The 22,765-nt window shown below is 35.8% G+C and overlaps 3 protein-coding genes across 4 annotated transcripts in view; 1 reads left to right on the top strand and 2 right to left on the bottom strand.

Moving 5' to 3' along the window:
- The window catches only part of LOC134854227 (P protein-like), a 35,196-nt gene extending 29,664 nt beyond the window's left edge, over window positions 1-5,532 (bottom strand). Inside the window, exons 1-2 of the mRNA XM_063870397.1 lie at window positions 5,278-5,532; window positions 4,457-4,537 (exon numbers count right to left, since the gene is read on the bottom strand). Coding sequence (XP_063726467.1) covers window positions 4,457-4,504 — 48 coding nt within the window. The 5' untranslated portion in view covers window positions 4,505-4,537; window positions 5,278-5,532. The remainder of the gene's footprint in view (window positions 1-4,456; window positions 4,538-5,277) is intronic.
- LOC134854559 (zinc finger protein 749-like) overlaps window positions 1-22,765 on the top strand; it is a 354,798-nt gene that overhangs the window by 171,989 nt on the left and 160,044 nt on the right. The window lies entirely within an intron of this gene.
- LOC134854678 (slit homolog 2 protein-like) overlaps window positions 15,167-22,765 on the bottom strand; it is a 28,869-nt gene continuing 21,270 nt past the window's right edge. For both annotated transcript variants that reach the window (XM_063871033.1, XM_063871032.1), the window contains exon 3: window positions 15,167-19,378. In XM_063871033.1, coding sequence (XP_063727103.1) covers window positions 15,744-19,378 — 3,635 coding nt within the window. In that variant the 3' untranslated portion in view covers window positions 15,167-15,743. The remainder of the gene's footprint in view (window positions 19,379-22,765) is intronic.

Genomic DNA, 22,765 nt, shown 5'->3' on the forward strand with positions numbered 1-22,765 from the left:
GAGGATGCAAAACTAGGCCATTTCATTAAAATGATCTCATACACCCGGTTGTGATTTTCTAATAAACGGACTTACTGACCTACCACCTCATAAAATAGCGCGTTCCATCAAAATAACGCCACGCAAGCCACACTGAAGGTTTCAAATTTCAACCACTATATTAATTCGAGGGCTCTAGTGGTGGATGATAGAGCCAAAAGAGTGAACCTCAAAATCAGACAGAAAACAGCCAGCAAAACTAAAATCTCGTCTGTCGCAGACACGGGTCGTTCAGATGGTCATTAATTGAGGGCTCTAGTGATGGTTGATAAAGCCGATTTCCAGCAAAGACAGGACCAAAATATTTTCCAATTCGTAGTAGAGTGAACCTCAAAATCAGACAGAAAACAGCAAGCAGGACTACAATCTCGTCTGTCGCAGACACCCGTCGTTTCAGATAGTCATAAAACTTGCACGGTGTTCTAGATTTCAAAAAAATTCTTTTGATATCGTTCTATTTATCCATAAAAAACTTAGCGTCATGTTAAACTTATAGTTTCAACGATTTGAACAATGGGTAGGGACTTCGTACTCGGGTGTATTGTAGTTCTTTTCTTGGCTTTTGCGTTTTCCACTTTAAATCAGCTACCCTAAATAACCATCGGAGAGAATTGGGTGAAAAACCCTTCCATCGTGATTCAAACTACGTTAAAAATTTTCGATCAAATTCCATGATTCGAGAAAAACCGGCTAGGAGTTTTTGATTCTTCGACTAAATTCGAGCGAGTAAAGCGAAAGAGCACGCTTATTTATGCAAAATTTGTTTTGCTTTTTGTGCTACTCGCACTTTAACCGGCTATCCTTGTTTTTTTGAAAATAGTTATCCAACACCGCAAGAACTCGAATAAGCAAAACAAGCCATTCCTTTTTTTATCTTATCTTGATGTAAAACCTATAACGCAGGCTTTCAATTTAAAAGAGAGCACGGACCAAAAAAGCCGTGTACATTACTCGAAAATGAATGCGTATAGTAAAACGAATTATTAGTAATTTACCAGATAAGTAAAGCAAATAACCTACTAATTATTTCAATTGCCTACTCAAAGATTCGTAAAATGGAGTTTATAGAGCTACAAGGTTAAATGTAGAATTTGTGTGGTCACAAAATGGTCATATTCTCAAAACTTCTTTTTGTGAAACAAATTTGTATCATTGTGAAATAACACTACAGCAAAAAACTGAATGATATCCAGAGAGGAGCAAAAAAATTATGTCTCCCTTGAAACGACTCAAAATTAGGTTACAAAACTGACAAGAAAAATCCGTAACTTTTTAGCAGAATAAAAAAATTTAAGCGAACAAAAAAGAAAAGAAAACATACTAAGTCAACATCAATGTAATCAATTGAAATGAAAATTGCGTACAGCAAAAAAGAAACACTCGACGATGTGGCAATTAGACCGACAAAAATTAAGCTGACAAATAATAACCCGACAAATTTGAAAAAAAAAACAGATACTGTCAGGTTCGAACCCAGGACATCTTCCGTCCCAGGAGTATTTATTACCTCCAGACAAAGAGCAGCGGAGAAGCCAAAATATTCAAATTTATTATGAACTGAACCTAAATTCACATTTCTAATTTTGTCTATCCTGTGCACGAAAATATTTACGGAAGAAAAAGTTGGGGGCAAGGGTGTATTTGGAGCCAGGGTATTGAAATAGTACCCGAATGCAATACCCGAGCTGATCGCAAGGGTAATTAGTATAAAAAATGAAAACGAACAATTAATTAGCTCGCCTCAATTGAATTTGGAAGAACTCTGAATAAAATAATTCGTCACGCTTAAATAATTTGCGTTACACTTGTGAATCATAAAAAAATATCAGAGTGTGCAAAAATTAGTCCAAAACTTTGTCAAACTGGCAATTTTTCAACATCCAGAACGTTAACAAAAAGGATTGCAGAACGTAAACAAAAAGGATTGCAAAAAAAAAACTATTGTTTGGATTGCCGATATTGGTCTAAATAAAGACCATCATAGCTCAAATCTTCCCAACTTGGCTCAAAAACGAAAAAAAATTATGTTATACTTTTCAGATCACTGAAAAACGCAAGCTTTGACTAATTCTCAAAACGAGTTTATCATTATCGAAGAAATACTAACTCAGGCCAATTGAAAAAAAAATACAGTTGAAATTCGATTCTGTTCGAAACCTCAAAACCTTATCCACCGTCTGAACCTAAAATTTTTCAAAATTTCAAACTATTAAAATCCTTAAATATCAGCCCAGAAACTATACCTCTTCAAAATTTGACAAAAATTAAGTCAACCTTTAAAAAATTTTCACAAAAAAGATCTCTTGAAAAAACTTATCGAGGCTAGGTTGATCGAAACAAAACAAGAACATCGATTTTTTCCCATTTGAAAAAACTTTCCTCTGCCTTTGATCATTTGAGAAGTATCTCAAGCTAAATCATCTAGAAGTTGAATCTAAACTATGGAAAAATAACCTTTTCATTAATGCTACAAAAACAAAATCAAAAGACCTAAAATAAATATACACACAGAGGCGAAGCTGAGCTTCGCTCCACTTGCGATACAAAACAAGAAAGCCACTAAGTCAGAAAAAAATTGAAAATGTGGAAGCAAATGGAATGTGAAATAGCATCGGAAGAAAATTTTCGAAAACACCCTGGCAGAAACCCTTTAAGCCGAAAAAAGTTTAAGTTAAGGGACTTCTTAAGTAAATAAGTCCCTCTCACCCTCAAAACACAGACACGCACACACAGACACACACACACACATGCACACACACTTTTTTCCCTCGTCGAAAAATGCAATATGGCCATTAAACCGATATAATTTAGGCAAAAATTTACAGCTACGCTTCGCAAACACTTGCTAGATCACGAAAAAAAGCAGCTCTATCAGCGACCTAGCAAATTTGAGTCTCACTCACTAACCACTCAGCTACGGATGCTTAAAATTCCAAAACTAGCCACCACTAACGCAGCTACATATGCTATTAAATTGCCAATGCCATGCAGCAAAAGTAGCACCAAATACAAAAATGTAAGTTGGAAAGCCTAAAGCCAAATTATGTATAAATTAAACATTTCAAAAAATTACGGGATACATAAAGTTGGAAAACTTCTGAAATCGAGCTTTTTATCAATGCACTGCTGTTTGCAACAATGAACTTTTTTCGGTTCATTTGATGAATTAAAAATGCATCAGCTGTGTTAAAGCACATAATATATTAAACTGCTACCGCAACCTACCAATTCAAAAGTGCCACCAAAAGTAGCACTTTTATTTGCGACTTCTGTTGGAAAAAGTTCGTACTAATACACTTAGCTTCGCAAGTGCAACCAAGCCGAAAGAAAAGGGAAAAAAGCTCAAAAAGCCGAAAAAATGGTTGTCATGAAAATCTTGAACTAGAATTGCTATGAAGATTTTTAAAAATTTGTGCGATCCAGAGGTGAGTATAAAAGTTTTGTTTTCCTTGTAACGAATTGAAATTAGGTCACAAAGCCAATAAAAAAAGGCCGAAATCGTTTAGGAAAAATAAGAAGATTTAAGCAAAAAAAAAATAAAACATAAAAAGTCAAAGTTAGTAAAATTACAAACATCACAGGTAAATCAGAACACTAAAAGCAATTATAATGTTTAAAAAAACACACAGGTCTACTATATGATAACTAAGCTGACAAAACATAATCAGACAAATAATGGGCCAAAATTTTCTTGTGAAACGGAATATTTCCGTTTGAAACAAAAACAGGTCCAGTCAGATTTGAGTCCAGGGCCTTTGCCGTCCCAAGCGTATTCGTTACCTCCAGACCAAGTGTGCCGGAGAACAAAAAGAAATCAGAACTAATTAAGAACTCAACCTAATTTTACCGTTTCTAATTTTGACCATTCTGTGCCTAAAGCTATTTACGGGAAAAAGTCTAGTACCCGATTGCAATACCCTTGCTATCGCAAGGGTAAAGATTAGAATCAATTACAACAAAAAGAACGATCTCGATTCTAGAGCCTTTTCTGTTATGTAATCTAAATTACAGAGTTGTGTTGTTGAGAGCATTTGATCAAAACAATTGACTTTGAGTGATTGAAATCAATCAAATCTCAAAGCTCACGAGATCAATGCTTTCTAATTTTTGAAGTTTGACCAAAAACACCCTTAAACATTAGTAAGTTTTTGCCGATTAGAGTTTCAGTCTATTCTTCAAATCAACCTTTACGAACCAAAAATGTCAAAATCAAGGGAGGAGTGAGGGTGCGTACACGCCCCCAGTAGAGATTGGACCACTAATCAATCGAAGGGTCCTCCCTTTGTTACTATTTCGTGGCCGGTTTTTTTTTTAATTTAGCTGCGGCGCAGAATATTTTGGCAAACTGAAAATCCGCTTCCCCTCCTGGAGAAATTTTTAGATACTTCCCTTGTCAAGAGCATATATTGAGTCTTACCTCTTTTTGAACCAGACTCAGTGACTCTGGAGCTTCGCTTTTCTGCATTCTTCAACGGTCAATTATAACACAGAATAAAGGCTAAATAGAAGTATCAACCAATTATTGCTTGTTTTTATAAGCAGAAATTTAAAATCTATTTGTAAAGAGAAATTGCAACCTTTGCTTATAAATAGTTAGTTAAACTGTAGAATTAATAAAAACATTCAGTTACGCCTAAATTAAAACTTCGTACGCAGACTAAAACTTCTCGCGCTTTTGAAAGGTAACAGAAGTTGAATGATTTTAATGGTATGTTCCAACAGATAAGCTCATTTAAAATTCACTTTGTAAACACATTAAAATCTTGACTATTCAAGTTGATAATCAAATAACTTTGAGCATAATTAACTTTATAATCTGTTCTAATTTAAAGCTGTGTCGTGTTTTTTCACGTGTCTCAGATTATACCATGCTTATTTGTTTGACTTAACATGAATACATTTTCGCAAAACCAATCAAATCGCATAATTTTTGAAACCAATACAGTTATTAACTTTTTTATGACATCAAAAAAATTATTAACGACTTTCTGAACAAAAAAGAAAACCGATGTCAGCGTTTTTTTTAACGTTCCGTATCAAACCGATGTATTAAAAGAAAAAAGTTCCGTAAACACCAATGGTTTTCAAGAAAAAAGTTCCGTAAAACACCAATGTTTTACTAGAAAAAAGTTCCGTAAAAAACCGATGTTTTACAAGAGTACACGGGTGCCATTTTCTGGTACTTGAAATGACAATATTGGCAATTGTTAACTTCAAATCTACATTTTTGCAACTTACATCTTAGATAATGGTATACATAGGAAGTTATCAAATAAAAACTGTGTTAAAATAAAAAAGCTAAGTTAACTTCGACCAGCTTTTTATAAGAGTACAAATAACTCAGGAAAGCTGATTACTTATCGGATATCAAATTAATGTTCCAACCCTATATAAACTGACAAGCCGCGTGCTATATAACCTGAAACCAATACTGTAAAGACCGTTTAGAATTTTTAAGGGCTATAAGGGATCTACTTAACAATATCCCCCATTTTCAGCTTTTCAGAAGGGGGCGGAAATTGTTAAATGGATTACTTGCGGCGAATTTTCAAACCAATCAGAATGCAGCAATATTAGAACTCTCAATAAAAAGCTCTAGCGCTAGTTTACTGTATTTATTCATAGGGGTGGAGATTCTTAAGTAAATACCATAAGGCGGAGATTATTAAGGAGATCCGCTATAAGATATTCCTCGCGAATGTTGGGCGCTAATTTAGTTCAATTAACTGGCAAATAAAGCAAATTTTTCGCAGAGTGCTCAAGAAAAAACATTGCAATGGAAACCACAACAAAACGTTTCTAAAAGCTTTTAATAACTCTAAAAAAATAAGGCAAGAAGTTACCGCCGGGGGAATTAGTATCAATAGAGCGGATCGCACAGGAAGAGATAGAAACAAAACAAATCCCTCCTTTTAACAACAACCATCACGAAAAAAATGATTTCCGTTTTTGTATTCTCTGAACTACGGAAATTTATTTCTGAAACATGAATTAAATGGTTCATTTGTAGCCAAACAACTGTTCTTTCAAATTGATTCAACTATTTTTAGCCCTTCTCCGCTTTTCCAACCAAAATCCAATAATTTGCACCTGTTTCGAACATACAGGGTCAGAAAATAGCTACCGAATTCATCACTGAGACTAAGATAAATATATTTAAACAATTTTTCCCAAAGAAATCTAGTGTGTTGAATGCACGTAACAAGAGCAAGGTCCCGTTTGAGAAGATTTGGAGCAATACAAGAAATTTAAACTAAAAATTGAAATAGTTTATGTAACATATAGACCTAAAGATTTTATAAAAAACGGAACAAAAAATGGATTAGATCAGCAACCTTTCTTTTATTAGTTGCTGAAACTCGTGTTGCAGATAAATTTGAGTTGTAACATAAGAAATTGATCAAAAAATCGTGAACGCTGGTATAAAAAATGACTAAAATGTCCATTTGTATGATTCGAGTGCGATGCAAATATACAAAGACCTCTCGATTATCAAAAAAAAACAGAATTCATAATAAGAATCATAAAACTACCCGTGTCAGGTGATGCTCTGAATGTTCTAACTGACTTCTGAGAATTCTTCGATTTTCAGAAATAGTTGAAATTTTCTGAAAAATAAAAAACAACGTTTTTTTTAATTATCCTCCAATTGCTACCTTAAGGACAGAGTGATATATTAAGCATTCAGTAACGTACTAATCAAAGCAACTAGCATGTCTCTATCAAATTTAGAACAACTTCTAAGCGGGATTAAATAACTGCTCACGCACGTTACTTATCCCAAATTGGCAACTTTGAAACCCGCTAACTTTGCAAAAAATCATAGATAAAATATTTTCTTAAATTTGAGCTCATCAAATTAATAGCTTGCTGATCAAAAAATCAAAAAGGGGGGCGTTAAAATTTCGAAAATTGTTTTCAGAAAAAAAAGGTAGCAGGACATACTAATGACATAGGATAGGGTACGTTTTTATTATAGCGAGCGTAGGGTAAACTGGAATAGGTTAAGTTGGATTGTAGGTTAAATCGGCACAGGGTAAATAGTTAAAGGGTAAATTGGAATAGGGTAAATCGTCATGTAACCAAAAAAACACCACGAGCACAAATATTCCGTCACTGTCTTCGACAGTAGAAACACCAAGACTATTCATAAATCAAGCCAAAGCCCTGAATGTTCCGACTGCACCTTGAAGCTGAACGATTAGCTTCTGCTTTTTCGAAAAATTGGAAAAATGAATTACTTTTCTCCGTTTTTTGTCTATCCCCCACACACTATGTAAAATACTGTGGGATGTACTTAGCGTCTTAATTTTACCTTTTAAGGTCGGATATTTGGAATTTGGAATGGTCAGCTGATTCGGGATTTAATGGTAATATACGGGTTAATAGATTCTGATAGGTAAAGGCCCTTGAAATTAATGGGTGCTTTCTTCTATGCAAAAATAAATATTACAAAGAAATATAAATTCATCTGGGTGCAGATTAAAATCTATTTCAAGCTTGATTCGAAATGCATAGTAAATGATAAAACACTTTCACTACAGCGGAGTGAAATCGCATCGAACTTTGAACTTAAACAGATTTTTTGATTTGCGATTTAATCAACGAGGACAAGAGTAGAACTGGGATTTTCTCGGGCGGTGCCATTTAAAAAAAACCGCAAAACTTGTCGACCTTTCTTTTAGGTCGGCCAAATTTGCTCAAAGTTTTCGATTTCGAACTTACTATTGAAACTGAGTTGCAATGAAATCAAAAATGATAAAGAATGAGGCCTTGAATGGTCCGACCATACTTTCAGGTGTTTGAAGTGTTTTTTTTCCAAAATATTGATAAAAACTTCATGATAATTCCGTCACGCCCAATTTACATAGTTATGTTTTATAACTGCTGGCACATTATTTGGATCTATATGCGTGCTTCATTTAAATTTGAATAAATTCTGAGCAGAATAATTTCGCAGCCTTTACTACGCATTACAAAACTGGATATTTTTCGCTCATTAATTATTCCTTACTCGCAATTTTTAAGCAACGCTTGCTCATCGCCAGCGTAAGCAACCGTAACTTCACTAAAAAAACAATCAAATGTAAGAAAGATCTTGGATTTGAGATCAGGGAATTGCAATCTTTCAAATGGTAAAAGAAATTCCATCACAGTTAATTAAAAACTCTTAAACAATCCAATCCGCGCATTAAGAAACCACGCCGAGCAGAAATATTTCATCACTTTTTTCATCAGTGGGAACAATACCAGACAAAGCTACACAAAACACAAGGCCAAAAAACTTTAAAAAAATGAATGAAAATTTCCTACCCCACAGAAGATTCAAAGGAACGAAACCAATTCAAAAAAAAATAATCGTTCCAGTAAATTTTTAATCTTTATCCAAAAAAATTTCTTTGCAAAATTAACTAAACTATTGAACATAAACCAAAACTGAAATCAACCTTCAAAATTAACGTTTATTTTACAAATTTGAAACAAATAGTTTTTTCTGACTTTCCCGCACTCATTTGATTTTCAAAAACGGAAAACTAAGTTTTACTTCGCATTAACAAAACTTTTAACTTAATGCACCAGTCGCGAAACAATACATATGCAACAAACGAAGTGGCCACAGCCGACAATACTTGAGCAGACACCCATTGAGCCGAAAAAAAACGTTCTCAATGAAAACAAAATTGAAGCTCAAAAAGGCATTGAAATCCTCTCGCTCAAAACACGCACATAACCTTCCTCGAAAGCTTTGAGCCCGATTAAGAAAAAAACGAACAATGAAGTTTACCCAAATTAGAGTTGGTTAAATTACAACTAATATAAACCTCTTTCCGGTATTTAATGGGTAATATTTAAAATGCAGACATGCTAAAATATGTCCGTTGATAGACGAAACTACAAAAACATATTGGAAGATGAACCAAAATTGAAGATGGAAAAAAAATCCAGTACTCGATTGCAATAACCGTGCTTATCGCAAGGGTAATAACTTCAGCAGCCAATCTGAGCATACTTGTTTCACACAAAGAATCTCGTCATATCACACATTTCGCGTATTAGTACGCTAAACTCATCAAAAAATATAACATGTTTAAGGTAGATGGAAGCAGAAAACGCTCCAATTATTTCACTTATGTAATACTTTTATAAAACACAGAGGCGAAGCAGAGCTTCGCAGCACTTGCGATAAGGCAAAAAAGAAAAACATTTCGAAAATGCTATACTGATGCGGGATGAAACAGGTTACTTTAAAATTTCAAAAACGACTTTACCCAAAACAAGTTGTTCCTCTACCAAAATAAGTGAGAAGAGTAAAAAATGTTGAGATTTTTCAGCCGCCAATTCTGCAGAAAAATTCTCGCAGCCGGTTTTTTTTGAACTGTTTATCTCAGATTTGATGGGGTACTTTTAAAAAAAAAATCAAAAAGTTTCTAAAAAAAACTGTGAAAACTTCGACAACATGACTTTCCCCAAATCATAACTTTTTTCCGCAAAAATCAGGTCGTGGCCGCTAAAATAGAAAAAACAATAAAAACCAGGTTGATCTAATGAATACTTAACCTGGAAATCGGCAGTCTAGTTTTTGAGGAAAAGTCAGAAAGTCTCCAAAAAACGGTCAAACTTTCAAAACTTTGACTTGTTTGAAGGCCATAACATTTTCTCAAAGAAATTGGGATTGGCCGTTTACGCAGGGAGGCTGTCAACAACTTTTGTTTCGATGACACCTATGATATCAGATTTGGCAGGAGGGTTATGGAGAAAACTCCCTAAATAACCGGCCAACAAAAAATTAAAACATAAAAAAGAAACATAGCCTAAAAAGATTAAGCGTAGCAGATTATGCAGAAGAGATTCAGGCAACCTGTATTTTCGATTGAACTTAAAAACTCAGATATAGGAGAGTAGTTTTAGAGAAACGTCGATAAGTTTCAAAAATGAAAAATTTGAATTTTCCGAGAGCCATAACCTTCTGCGTCAAAAAAATTGTGCATAGTCGGGTGAGCAAAAAAACTTCTCACGACCTTTTATTGGATTAAACCCAAAATCTCAGAAATGGAAGGCTCGTTTTTGAGAAAAGTCAAAAAGTTTTGTAAAAAAAGTCAAAAATAGAAAATTTCACTTTTCCTATGGCCATGAGTAAAAAATTTTGTGCAGAACCGATTATGCAGGGGAGCTTTTTCAATTTGTTCTATTCATTGAAATCAAAATCTCAGATAAGGGACAATAGTTTTTGAGACAAACAAAAAATTAGAAATATGGGTCAAATATTCCCTAACAGACTTTCTCAAAGAGAGACCGAGGCAGAAATTAAAAAGACTGGGAGAATCTACAGGCACACATTAAAGTAGGTGTTCTCTCTTCATTGATACCTTTTTTAAAACCGGTACAAAAAATTTGAGAAATATAAGAACTTTTGCAAAGTGAAAAAAATTCCAGAGCGTCTAAAAAAATGAAAGAAAAACCCTAATCCCATACATTTTCTTAATACCTGATTTTATCAAACATGAAATCTAGGCAAAAATATCAAGCAATACAATTATAGTTTAAATTAGCAATGAACAAAATCCGATAAAATTGAGCAGACACCAGTTTATAAAAAAAAAACTTTAAAAAGTTTCAAGTCTCCCCTGAAACTACAATGAAAAATACTTTTAACTACCATGAAACTTGCATTTACAACAAGAGATATCCATGATGTGGCAACTAAGCCGACAAAATTTGAGCAGATAAACGAAAGTCTAAATAAAATTCATACTGATAAAAACACAAGGTCCGACCGGGATTTGACTTTCGGACCTTGATAAAGCAAGTTGAAAATGTGTAGGAAAAGTTGTTTATGGGAAAAAGTCTAGTTCTCGATTAAAAGACACTTGCTTCCGCATGTGTAATAAATGTCACACACACTTGGTGAGGCTAGATGAATCAAAACTATGAAACCAACTCCTATTACACTAAGTCAACTGAACAGATAAAATATGGAATAGATCTCATTTGAAAGATAAAAACTTGGCACAAAAAAGATTTTAAAAAAGGTAGTACAAAAATTTTTCAAAAGTTCAATTAAAAAAATAACAGATTCGAACATTATCGATTCATTTCTGTTCTTTCTTCTAACTTTCATACTTTCAGTTTTTTCATCTCTTCATAAAATGGTTTGCATATTATTTTCAATTCCATTTAGCTGAAATAGTTGAAAGCATAACAAGGAGTTTCAGCAAAAACAAACAACTTCAGTTCCAATCAATTTCATTTTTTTTTTACAAAAATAAGTTTTCAGGACCACATAATCAATTTCTAGCTGACCTTCGACATCAGAAGCATCGCGCGCGTGAATCAGTGTTATCTGCTGAAAAAACTTCTCTGCTGAAAAAAAAAGAACCAAAAAAATGTTCAAGTCCTGCGGAATAATTGCCCTTCCCCCTGGGTAAGCGTGCCAATTAAGACAATACTCTGGTAATCAATAATTTTATTCAATTTTCCGGAAAAGACCTTCATTTTTTTAGCGAAAAGTCAACGTTCATCCACTTTGTAAGGTGCACTATTTTAGCATATTAATAAAAAGCGTATTTAAAATAAAAGCGTTTTATAATAATAACTAGCAAGTAACGCACCTCCCGTGCTTCGAATTTTTAACAACTCATAAAAAACCGCATTTATTGAAAATAAGATCTGCATCCTTTGTGTTTTCTGACAGCAACCAATTACAGGGTTCGTAACTACAAATTTTGCAAAATTCTTTATTCAAGTTTTTTTAATACAAATTAAGAAAAACCATAAAATTTTGTGAAGTTTTAAGTTCTTTGAAAAAATTTGAAATTTAATGAACTAAGAATTTGCAAAGTTCTCTAAAAAAACTTAATGAACTAAGAAACGTGACATCTCGAAAACTACATGCAATTGAGCAGTCGCATTTGGACGCAAGATTTGCAACTCCTGAGAGTACTCTTCAACTACCCAACTACAACATTGGGAAAGTCAAATTGTGAGAACCTTCACACTTAAATTTTCTAAGAACGATATATTTTTTGAAAACCAGATAAAAGTTCACATCTCGAAAACTACAAAGATTTGACCAGTCTTATTTGAAAGCAATATTCGCAGTCCTTGACAGTACTCTAACAGCACACAACTACAGGGTTAGGAATTTCAATTTTGTGAATTATTTTGTAATTTGAGTTTTCTGAAAATTTCTGAAAAAAATCACAAAAATCGTCGTATCAAAAGAACTAAAAAGATTTGGGTATTCCTAATTGGAGGCCAAATTGGCAGCCGCCACTACAGAGTTGCGAACTTCAAACTTAAAAAAATTAATTTAAGTTTTCTGAAGATTTTTTTTTAAAATACCAAAAAATTCATTTCTGGGAAATTACATAGCTTTGAGTAGTCATATTTGGAGGCTAAATTCGACACTCCTGAGAGTACTCTGACAGAGCCTCAATATAGAGATGGGAACTTCAAACTTTGTGAATTTTTTATATCTAAGTTCTCTGAAAATTTTGAAAAATCTAAAAAAAACGTCATATCTCAAAAACTACAAGGATTTGAGCAGTAATATTCAGAGGTAAGAATCGCAACACCTGAGAGTATGCTCACAGCACCCAACTACAGAGTGAAAATTTCAAAAATTGAGAGAATTGCCGTATCTCATAAACTAAAAGGATTTGGTTATTCATATATGGAGGCCAGAACCGCAAAAGCTGGGAAAATCCTGAGTATCCCACTATTGGGTTGCTATTTTGAAACTTGATGAAATAAACACTTAATTAAAACTAGAAAATTGAAAAAATCTCAACCATTGCAATATACACAGCTAAAACCTGCAAAAATTCTTTTGTTAAACATGCAAAAATAATACGTTGAAAAAGCTTAAAGATGGCGAGATAGTGAAGCCCACATTTAAATATATAATGGATAAACCAAAATTTAAGGTAGCACCCGAAGGAGTTGTTGTTCTCGGATTCCAGTTTTTTCAAAATCCAGTTAATGTTGATTTCTGCAGATTTGACAGAAACATGTCAGTCTTCATGATCAAATGTCTTCGAGATTATATTTATTCAAAATCATTTTTGTACACTTCAGCGATCATATTCTCCGGATGTTCTATCTCGTCAAGATTGAACCCAAACTTTCTTCCAATCTTGTTACTTCGATATGCAAGATGAAAACGTAATCAATTTCATAATCGTAACCATCGAGGTCCTCAACCTAAATTTACACATAAGTTAAGCTCAAAGGTAAAAAACATACAAAAAGAGCCTTTACTAAAAACAAACTAGAAAAAAAACCTGCTGATACTAATGGAATCGGACAGGTGTCCGTTCTCATGGATCTGGTTGCTATTTCATGATTGCCTCATAGCTGGATTCGAAAAAATGAGTAACAAATCCTAATTTTCCGGAAATATTGTTTTTCATATTACTATTCTCTTGTGTTTTGATAGCTGCTTCAGTCACGGGACATAAAATTTGGACCCTTTGCGTTCAACGAGCAATTGAACGAAATACTACTTCGCATTTTCATAGTTTTCTTTTCAATTATTTACACAGAGGCGACAATGAGCTTCGCGCCACTTGCGATACAACTAAGTCTAAGAAAATGAAAGAAGATTCTTCTGAAATAAACATTTCCAAACAATAGAATGCAAAATCAGCTTCGGAGCAAAAATAAACAAGCGGTTACAACGTCGAAAATATCTGAGCAGAAACTGTTCAAACGGAAATTTTTTAAAATTTAAAACTTAATGAGAAAATTTAACATCCCCCTTCTCTTCATAACACACATAGGCACACAAACTTTTTTCGCGCATCAAATGGAGTAAAAAGAGGCTACTAAGCGATAGAAAATGAGCCGAAACCTATAAAGCTGACAAAAATGAAATTTCCGCAAACCGAATGGTAAAAATGCAACCACCTTAAAAAACGCGCAGGGGAAAGTTGAAGTTGTGTTTTTCTTGGAACGACCCAAAATAGGTCACTGAGCCGATAAAAAATTTGGCCGAAATATTTTGGACCGAAAGTATAAATACGCAAAAATCAAAAAAGCTCCACTAAAAAAATCGCTCACCAAAACACAAACAATTCCAAGATGTATCAACTCAGTCGACAGAAAATAAGCAGACAAATAATTGGCCGACAGTTTCATTTGAAACAGAATATTTCCCTTTTTTTAAACAAGTCTTGTGAGATTCGAACCACGGACCTTTGCGTCACAGGCGTATTTCTTACTTCCAGGCTAAAAAGACCGGCAACGCTACGGAAGAAAAAAATAATTAATTATGAAACAAGGTGCCACAAGAGATGAGTCCAGATGAGATGAGTCCTGTGAACGAAGTTATTTGCGAGAAACAAGTCTAGTACCCCATTGCCATGCCCTTCCTCATTGTAGGGTAAAGATATAAAGTTGCAATTTTGACTCGTGCTAGATGAATTTACTTGAAAGAAGTTAACGGGGTCAAAGTTTGAGATATCTTTTGCAGGTGTATAACAGCCAGCATATCATAACTAATTAAGAGTTGTTCTTCCTGTGATAAAACCTCGCAAACAGTAAAAGGAAACTGAATTTATGGTTTCAATAAGATTTTTTGGGAAGCTGATGAGCTTCACTTACCCTTTATGCAGCATGAAGACGACAGATTAAAAAGAGTCACTTGGTCGCTTGTCAAAAAGCAGTCGTATCTGTTTTGACAATACGGGCAATAAAAGGTCTTGCGCGCTTATACCAGAAAACTTGACAGCAAATAGAGAAAACAAAACTGCGTATGAGAACCCAATGCATGAATTGGAGCAGTCATTTGCTCGAAATACTTCCTGGAAAAGTTCTTTTGTTGGCTTATTTTGATCATCAGCGCAAAAATATTCAAAAACGTTTAGCCTTTTTTTGACGCATGACCAAAAAAACTCTTTCAATTCTTTTATCGGTCGTTGCATAAAGAGTAATACCGGCTCATCAGCTTTGAAATAGTTATGATATAGTAGCTAGTAATAATATATATATATATATATATATATATATACAGTTTGATCGATCTAGTAATTCCAAATAATTTATCTAGCATGTGTCGAAATTTCAACGCTATATCTTGAATAATTGCAGAGAAAACGACAAATACGGGAATGAAAAAATACGTTGAAATCAAAAATGTTCAACTTCTATGTCCCGAGACTGTACTGATAATCAGTGTTTGAATCAAAGTAGAGATTTGAAGTGAACTTTCAGACATCGTAGGCACGAGTGACGCTCTATTTCAACTCAAGTATCATTATTAATTTCATGTCAACCCCCCTTTTAAAGATATTTGTGGTAATTACCTAGGACATATCGACTAGACACTCATCTATTTCGCAGGCACTTGGATAGATTTTAAAATATATCTTTTTGGAACCCGAATCAGGGGTACCTCACTACATCTATTACGATCTTTCATTGACGCTTCATATGTGGCGAGCTAAAACGTATGCTGAAAAAACACTTCAAAATTAACATTGAACTACAAAAGCATACATATGTGAATGACTGCAATCGACCATTATTCTAATTCTGCTGAATACCACTTACTGCTACTATTCGTTTCAAACTGCTCGGTACAGTACAATAGTAATAACACTTAATAAATATAATACTACTTTGTATAATAATTATAACAGATTATAAATTTATGAAAAATAGTCTGCAAATTGTTTTCCCTTTTTGCATCTTCGGTTTTCTTTTCAACATGGGCCACATTCGCATTTTCGGACTACCGGGACCTCAATGCGGTCTGTCTTTGTTTCGTTTCGGTGACACTCGAAACGCGACGTAATCGCCTTCTTCTTCAACGCTCGGCAACATAAATCTCCGCCACAGCTTCTCGGACACTCGATGTAGCGAATCTTCTTGGTGCTCATGCATCCGTCCATCTCGAAGTGCTTCACCTTTTCGACATTACACTCGATCTTTTTCCAGCACATTGGACCTCCGTATCCCAAAGGACATTTGCAAGCGTAATTTGCAGGTCCTGTAACCTCGCAGCTTGCATCATTTTCACACATGTTATAATCACACGCTGTCTTCTTTTCGTTCGACGGTCCATCGCTTTGCATCGAAGTATCTGGCTCATACTTGCAACCCGGCAAAACATCGAAGTTCTCGACATTATCTCCGAAATTTATTTGCCGGTTGTTGACAATAAGAGAGTTCATGCAACCCGAGAAACTGTTCACAGTGTCTGGAACAATATGCCACATTTTTGCCGCGTTGTCTCGAAGGTTCGCGGGGAGTCCTCCAATATACGTCGCCTTTTCGTCAGTCAAAAATTCCAACTCGTTTTCCATAGCCGCTGAAATATTTCCGGCCTTCTCCAGTTTGTCGTCCACTAAAACTTGAACATTGAGCTTAATTACTCGTACTTCAACCTTGGCAAAGATCAGTCGGCTTATCAAGCTCCTAGTTTCAATTACAACTCCTTGAGTAGTTCCCAGATAGTAACTGACTCGCACTTTTCCATTGTACAGTTGTATAAGAAGGTGTCTCTGACGATGGTCCGGGTTGTGGTACATCAGAACTCCCGTATCACTACGTGGACTAATTTCAAAAGTGATATTCATACTTGTGTCCATTACCACTCCATTAGACAGTATAAAAGTGTTCAAACGGTCGAAGGAAACCGAAGAAAGATGACCACATTTCTCTCCTGTAAATCCGGGGACGCAAAGACATTTGAAGTTATTGGCGTCTTCGGGATGTCGGTGACACAGTGCTCCGTTTTTACAGTCATTATTAAAACACACACTGTTCGGAGGATATCTTAGAGGCTCATACTCGCAAAACTCCCCGTCATAACCATCCTTGCAAGCACATGTGTAGCCATTTATTTCATCGACACATTTTCCGCCATTTTTGCACTTATGATCAGCGCATTCATCTACATTAACTTCACAATTCTTCCCCGAAAATCCGGGCTGACAATTGCATTCGTAATCGTGCACCAAGTCAATACAAGGTGCGCCATTTCTGCACTGGTTATGATCAAAGTCGCACAGATCGATGTCATTTTCACAAAACTCACCTTCGAAACCAAGAGAACAATGACATGTAAAAGCGTTCACACCGTCAACGCATGTCGCATTATTCAGACACTTGTGATACTGACAGTCATCGATATTAAGTTCACAGTGGACTCCACTGAACCCAACCGGACATTCACACCAGAAACTAGACTGGTTATCCGGGTGACACTGGCCTCCGTTTTTGCATGGATCCTCGAAGCAACGACTCAGTGCGTTTTCGCAATACCTCCCGCCAAACTCTCTCGCACAGTGACATTTGAACTCAATTTCATCGTCCAACCCGCAGGTTCCTCCGTTATGACATGGTTTGAACAAACAAGGGTTGCATTTCCCGAGAACCTCTATAGGTGGCTTCGAATTTTCGCACCTGTAAGTCGCTGCATCGCTATATAGCAAAGCCTGGGCAGCCATTGTTTTCGGCAACTCACATTTAGCGACTCCGCCATCTAAACCTTTTTCCTGCACCAAACGAGCGAGCCATTTTAAGTCACAGTCGCAATATAGTTTATTTTCACCCAAATAAAGGTGAGTCAATGATGAAAGATCTTGAAACGAAGTCTCGGGTATCTGAGATATCATATTTTCTGTCAAGGACAAGTACTTCAATGACACCAGACCATGGAACGCTTTCACGCCGATACATTTGATGTAATTGTTGACCAAATTCAGCGTTTCCAGTTTGATCAACGTCTGGAACGTATTATCAGGGACAGACGAAATCATGTTACCAGACAAGTCTAGTACCTTCAGTTCTTTTAAACCTTTCAATGCCTCTAGATTTATCTTCCGAATTACGTTATCGCTTAAAATTAACTCAGTAACTTCAAGTGGGATATTTTCAGGGATTCCCGTCAATTGAACATCATGACATCTAACAGATGTTTTCACGCATGTGCATTTTGGTGGACATTTGAGCGAACTAACACAGCTATTTTCTTCGTTATTCTCGCATTCAAAATCTAATTTCGTGAGATCGAATATTGGCAAATTTCGCAGATGCTTCGGCTCAACGCATGTCGGATTTCCGGTCACCGTTTTTCCTGGTCTAGAGTTGTGCCAGTTGTTCAGCCACTCCATGTGACAGTTACAGATGAGTGGATTCGAGTACAGGTTGAGTGTTTTCAGCAACGGTAAGTTTTCAAAGGGATTTTTTTCGATCGTTCGAATTTCATTACTGTAAAGTGACAACAACTCGAGGTTCTTATTGTCCATGAATGTATCGTTTTTGAGACACTTAATACGGTTGTACCTCAAGGAAACTCTTCTTAAATTTGGCAGATCTTTGAACATTCCACGTCTGATTTCTTTCAAATTATTGCTGCTGAGTTCAATGTCAGTCAATTCAGAGGCCCCGAAAAAAGATCCATCTTCAATTTCTTCAATCAAGTTTTCTTTGAGCGAGATTTTTCTCAAATTTACCATGTTCAGAAACCGGTCATCAGCTTCAATTCGATTGATCAAATTTTTGTTCAGAATCAACTCGGTTGTGTATCTTGGGATGTCATCAGGGATACTGCGGAATCCCCCATTCGAGCAATCAACTCTAGTTCCATCAGAGCAATTGCATTTTTGCGGACACTTTAAATCTACGAAACATGTACCTGCTTCACGGGTTCGAGCCGCCTCGCCGCCCTCACACTGGAACTCATTTTCGTCAATAGTTTGCATCTTTCGCTTCCTCATTCGCAATGGCCAGTCACATGTGGCATCACTACTATCAACCTCAATTAAACTCATGCCCATCTCATTCTTGGTCGACTTAATCCACTTCAAATTGCAATCGCATATTAGCGGATTTTCTCCCAAATGAATATGCCCCGTCTCTTTCACCCGGATAGTATTATTGGTAAAAGATTGCAAGTTGTTCCTATACAGAGATAGGAGAGAAAAGCTTTCAACGTCGGCGAAGATAACTTCTGGCAAACAACTTATCAGGTTTGAATTAAGAAGCAATATTTGGAGTTTTTTCAGACCTTTAAACAATCTAGGTGGCAATTCTTGAATCGAATTGCTGTACAAGCATATTTGTGTCAATTCGTGAAGCCCTTCAAATGCTTTTTCGTCGATAGTAGAAATCGAGTTCGAGCTCAAGTCGATTCGGTTCAAGTTCTTGATGTGTTTGAATGCACCTCCCGGAACATGATTTATCATATTCTTCATCAACTTGATTTCCTTCGCCGAGTGAGGCAGATTCTTCGGTATTTTCCGCAGACCTCTCTCTTGGCACTGAACTATTCCGTCTGTGCACTCGCATTTTTCGGGACAGATTGTTGTCCGCGGACACAGATCAGAAAACACTAAAAAAGAATCTCTTTGTAAATTTAATCCCCCTATTAACAGAAGCTCGGATTATAATTTTAAAAATTGCCAAAATAAAGTTTGATGAGGCGAAACGAACAATCGTGCTTCTTGCAAACTACAACTAACAAAAATTAAAACTGATCACGTTTCTCAATTTCCTGATTATCTGGACTTCAGTAGAAAAAAAGGTCAATTAAAACAACTCAACAACCACTGAAAAGGAAGCAAAACTAAAATCAAACGGAATGGAATCTGGGGCTCAAGACTCAACCGCGCTTCTTCGACGACAAAGTTTTCAATCCATAAGTAAAAACATCAAGTGAATTATTAAACGACGCATGTAACGACCACGAAACTATTAAAAAATAGTCGAAATATCATCAAAAGAAATTAGATGCTGTAGCTTGTCCACTGACTGTTGGATGCACTCATGAAGCTGCGCCAGTTACACGGAAAACGTAGCGGCTACCCAAAAAATTAAGCAAAAAAAGACGAGAAAGACATCAGAACAAAGATGAGCTTAAACGGAAGGGCCCTTTTTATAATTTAGTTAACTTAAATGGGCCCTTCCATCATGCGGCGGTCAGAGCAGACTTTAGGAGTCCGCGCTCTATATAGCAAAAAAAGGAATCTCAATTTGGTCGTTACATAAGATACAACTATCAAATTTACATCAAGAACCCTTGAATTGCGTGTCTTTGATTGATAGATAGACAAATTTTAGGCCAAAATTGTCAAGGTTGGGACACAAAAGCTATTGTCACCAAATAGACCAAAATAAAATCTAGTGTAAAGAATCTAATCGAGTCCATTTTCCATAGCATTTAGAGAATTGTCTGTCTAAATCTACCCTCATGCATTGTTGCACTAATGGAATAGCCTCTGTCATTTGTTCTGCAGTTTCAATTTTCCGGATGAATTCGATTGCACTCAAGATGAAAAACAATCATTATAGTTCTCATAAAAATTGCTGGTCTTTTGTTTCTTTTTCCGCTGCACTTCTCAGTTACTTTCTAACTTAAGTAGAGCCTGGCCCTCCCCTTGATGCTCGCAAAATTTACTACTTCGAGAATTCTTTGCTGGTTCTTACAAGCAAGTCTACACGCGTGATATTTGTAGGGGTCAGATATGGTTTAGGTAATGAATTTGTAACTGTGTTGAAAAACGAGCAAGCTACTATGTCAGGCACTTTGTAGTAGTTAGAACATAGTTGAAAGATGCCCGAGGGAAAAAGAGCCCAGCCTGAGGGCACGAAGTGCCCGAGTGCGGCTAACTTTTGCCCGAGGCCATCTTCAACTATGTTCTAACTGATGAAGAGCATGTTTTTGCTCTTTCTGAGGGAAAGATGCCGGAAAATTGTGAAAAGCCCGGAAAAGTGCGCGAAACTAGGCAAATGATTCCTTTTATCATTCATGCGTTCTAATATTTCATTTTTTATTCAATCCTTGTCGTGAAAGAACATGTGTGAAAGAGCAAAAAACAACCTCTTCTACCAACCATTATAACTCAGACCAATAATTATTTGTAGTACCTGATTTTAAGTGAAAAACAAAAATAAACTAAAACACCCAAATACAAAGGTTCTCCCCATTTTCAACGGTCGAAACAAAAATAATGAAAAAATGATCATAATTTTAGCAAGAAAAAAGTCAAAAACCAGTTTTACATTCACTAGGGGACAAAATTAAGCACAAATTCAGGATTTTAGTCATAAAAATGGCTGTTTTCTATGTCCATTTTCGACATTTCCTACAAACTCAGTGGCATTTTTACATAGACCATAAGCAAATTATCAGAGGTCCCCATAAAAAATTATCAATTTTTGGATTCAAGAACCTATGTTATTTGCGTCTGAAAATGCCAGTTTTTCTCATCTGCAACTTTCTTCATTACGCGTAAAAACTAAGGAACATCCGAGTTTAATAAAAACTAGCGTTTAACGCACCTTCGGTGCTTCGAAATTTTTCGACAACTCATGAAAAACCGCATATATTGGAAACAACATCAGCAAACTTTTAGTGTACTCTGACTGCATCCAATTACAGGGTTGGTAATTTCGAAAATTTAAATTTAACTTATTGGGCCTCTCGAGAAATTTGGAGGCCAGATTTGCAACCACTGAGAGTCACTGAGAGCACCCTTCTATAGGGTTAGGAATCCAAAACTTTGTGAACTTTTTTACACCTAAGTTTCCCGAAAAAGAAATTGAAAAAAAAACGTCTTATCTCGGAAACTAAAAGGATTTGAGCATTCATATTAAAAGGTAGGATTTGAGACGCCTGGGTGTACGCTGACAATAAGGTTAGTAGTTTCAAATTTTTTGAATTTCGTTGAAGATAAGTTCTTTGAGAATTTTTGAAAAAATCAAAAAAAGTCACATCTCGAAAACTAAAACCATTTGAGCAGTCTCGTTTAGCAATCGCATGTGGCAAGATTTGTAACTATTTAGAGTACCCTAACAACATCAAATTATAGCGTTGGGAATTTCAAATTTTGAAAAATAATTAATTTACGCTTTCCAAAAATTTTGAAACATGTGACATTCGACCAGATTGGACAAAATGCAATCTCTGCAGATTTCGAGTTTTAGCAGTGAACCTTCCGAGTTAGTGATTTTGAAGGATTAAGAACGTTATTCGAACGATTGAACAAAACGTGAAGGTTGAAGGATTCGGAAATTCCTAAATTTTAAATTTTCGAAGTGATGAAGTGAAGAGAACTAAAGAGAAACAGAACAACATTAGTTGCGATAGCAAGAAGAACAAAAATTGTGATAGAAAAACGACAACGAATCACGGAATTGACAGAGAACGTTCCGAGTTGCAACTATTGTGTCGCTACAATAGTTGCAAGGCCGTTGCGAGCAACGGTGAAGGGTGGAAGACAGCCTTCCGGGTTACGGAGAAGTCAAGTTTGACGTGCTTGATTCAGTGGATTCAAGAATCCGAAAGGGTTTCGGGACTGAGACTTTTATCCTTTTACATAAACTTTTAGCTTCCTGTCATGTCCTGAATTGAATTTAATTAACAACTGGATTCATTTTGATAAGGATGAGAAGCTAGGAGTTGGGGGAAAGGGTTGATCCATCTTCGATGGAGATGATCATTTTTGTCTACTGAACAAAAACGACAATAATTCAATAAATAGTAATAGCCCTGTTTTTAGGAGTGACCTCGTGGTCTGGGGATACTGAGACCCAGCCATGAGCTCACTATTTCTGCATGTAATTAAGTTAATTTGAGTGTTTTGACCGAAGCCGAAAGCAGTAACGTTTTTGTCGACCCGATGTTAGAAAAGAGCAGCGAAAAGTACTGGCTTGGTAGAGACGGTGAAAAGCATATAAAGCTCTGTTTAGACGTTAGCCAGTCGTCTTAGGACTTAGT

Source organism: Symsagittifera roscoffensis, chromosome 9, assembly GCF_963678635.1.
Source record: "Symsagittifera roscoffensis chromosome 9, txSymRosc1.1, whole genome shotgun sequence".
Lineage (NCBI taxonomy): Eukaryota > Metazoa > Xenacoelomorpha > Acoela > Convolutidae > Symsagittifera > Symsagittifera roscoffensis.